This window comes from Myotis davidii, unplaced genomic scaffold (genome assembly GCF_000327345.1).
Source record: "Myotis davidii unplaced genomic scaffold, ASM32734v1 scaffold306, whole genome shotgun sequence".
Taxonomy (NCBI): Eukaryota; Metazoa; Chordata; class Mammalia; order Chiroptera; family Vespertilionidae; genus Myotis; species Myotis davidii.
The window spans coordinates 297826-299532 of NW_006296631.1; the positions used below are offsets into that span (position 1 = coordinate 297826).

At 49.2% G+C, this 1707-nt stretch overlaps 1 protein-coding gene across 1 annotated transcript in view; it reads right to left on the bottom strand.

The window, feature by feature from the left end:
• The window catches only part of PGLS (6-phosphogluconolactonase), a 7043-nt gene extending 5395 nt beyond the window's left edge, over positions 1–1648 (bottom strand). Inside the window, exon 1 of the mRNA XM_006772398.2 lies at positions 1592–1648. Coding sequence (XP_006772461.2) covers positions 1592–1648 — 57 coding nt within the window. The remainder of the gene's footprint in view (positions 1–1591) is intronic.
• Between the last annotated feature and the right edge of the window lie 59 nt (positions 1649–1707).

The window sequence follows — 1707 nt, forward strand, 5'->3', positions numbered from 1 at the left end:
CGCAGCTCCGCAAGTGAAGCCGGGGCGGGGCAGGGCGGTTGGATGCTCCGTGCTCATTTATGTTTTTTGCAAGCTGGCGTGGACACAAATTCTGTCCTGGGTTGGGGCTGGCAGAACCGGCTCCCAACCTCAGTGTCAGGGCGAGGCCAGACAGGGGAGCACAGAGGTGGGGAACCCCAAGAGGAGGACACGGGGTGGGGTGGAGATAGATTTCCTGAAGAAGGACGCATTTTGGTGGACTTTGGAACCTTCTAACATTTATCTTGTTGCTAGTATTGTTTCTTTATAACAATAAAAGCGTAATATTGCTAATTAGACAGGATGTCCTTCCGGACAACCTTCCAGATGAAGCTGGGGCTGCGAGGGAAGCCTGTGCGGCAGCCGCGGGAAGGAAGGCCTACTCCTGCACGAATTTTGTGCATTGGGCCTCCAGTTAAAATATAAGCTCCATGAGGGTCAGGGTTTGTTTTATTCACTGATGCCTTGAAAGTCTGGAGTTATGCGTAGCACAGGGTGGGACTGAAAACCTGTATGTTCACTTCCTTCAGCAGGTCCTCCCAGGGGACCTCTGCCTCTCGGAGGACCCAGATGCCTCCACCCTGGCCCTTGCCTGGAGGAGCCCCCAGACCAGCTCAGATAGGATAGAGCTTCTCATTTGGCATAAAATACAGAGCTGTCAAGCCACGGAGGAATCTTAAATGCATCTTGCCAAGTAAAAGAAGCCGGTCTGAAAAGGCAAAACTATGGAGACAGAAAAAAAATCAGTGGTTGTTTGGAGTGGGGGTGGAAGGAATGAAGAAATGGAGCAAAGAGAATGTTTAGAGCAGTGGTTCTCAACCTTGGCTGCACATTAGAATCACCTGGGAATCTTTTTAAAATCCTGGTTTCTGGGCCTCACCCTCCGGAAATTCGTTTCTTTGTTACCAATATTGTGGCCTCACCCCATAACAAAGAAACAGAATTTCCAGAGGATGGGGCCCAGAAATCAGGATTTTACAAAGATTCCCAGGTGATTCTCATGTGCAGCCAAGGTTGAGAACCACTGCACTAGTTGAAGTAGAACTTAGAACACAGTGAACCTTAAACTGCAGGCTTGAGTAAATGATGAATCAATATTGGCTCATCAACTATAACAAATGTAGCACTAATCCAAGATGTTAATAACAGTGAGAGGATAGGTAGGAACTCTGTGCTTTCCGCTCATTTTTCTGTAAACTGAAAACTGCTCTCATGGAGTCTCTGACTTAAAAACACAAACACACAACATAGAGCCTGATCCTAACTGTTATCAGGAATGTTTTTATCACCATCTGGGAAGGAACTTAATTTAGTTTTTGCAGCTGGAGTCACAGGCTTTGGGAACTCTCCAAGGTCCCCACAGGACCACTTTCTCGACAGGAGACCCCGGCAGTGACCTCATTCCCCTCTCCATGCTCGTTTCCTTATCTGTATGAGGGGGACCATGACGACACTATGGAGTGGGGATGTTATCGAGAACACCCTTGCTTATAAGGACACCAACAGGGCTCCATGCTCTCTGGCAGCAGACCCTTCTCCTCCCCTCACTGGGCATCTCAGAACTCTATCTTACCTCCCTCTCCTTGCAGACCCGGCATCCAAAGACCCACCCCACACATTGATGGTTCATCTAGCCTTGACCCAGCCAAGGCCCTGTCCGTGCCCCGATACACCCCCAGGTTCACCCAC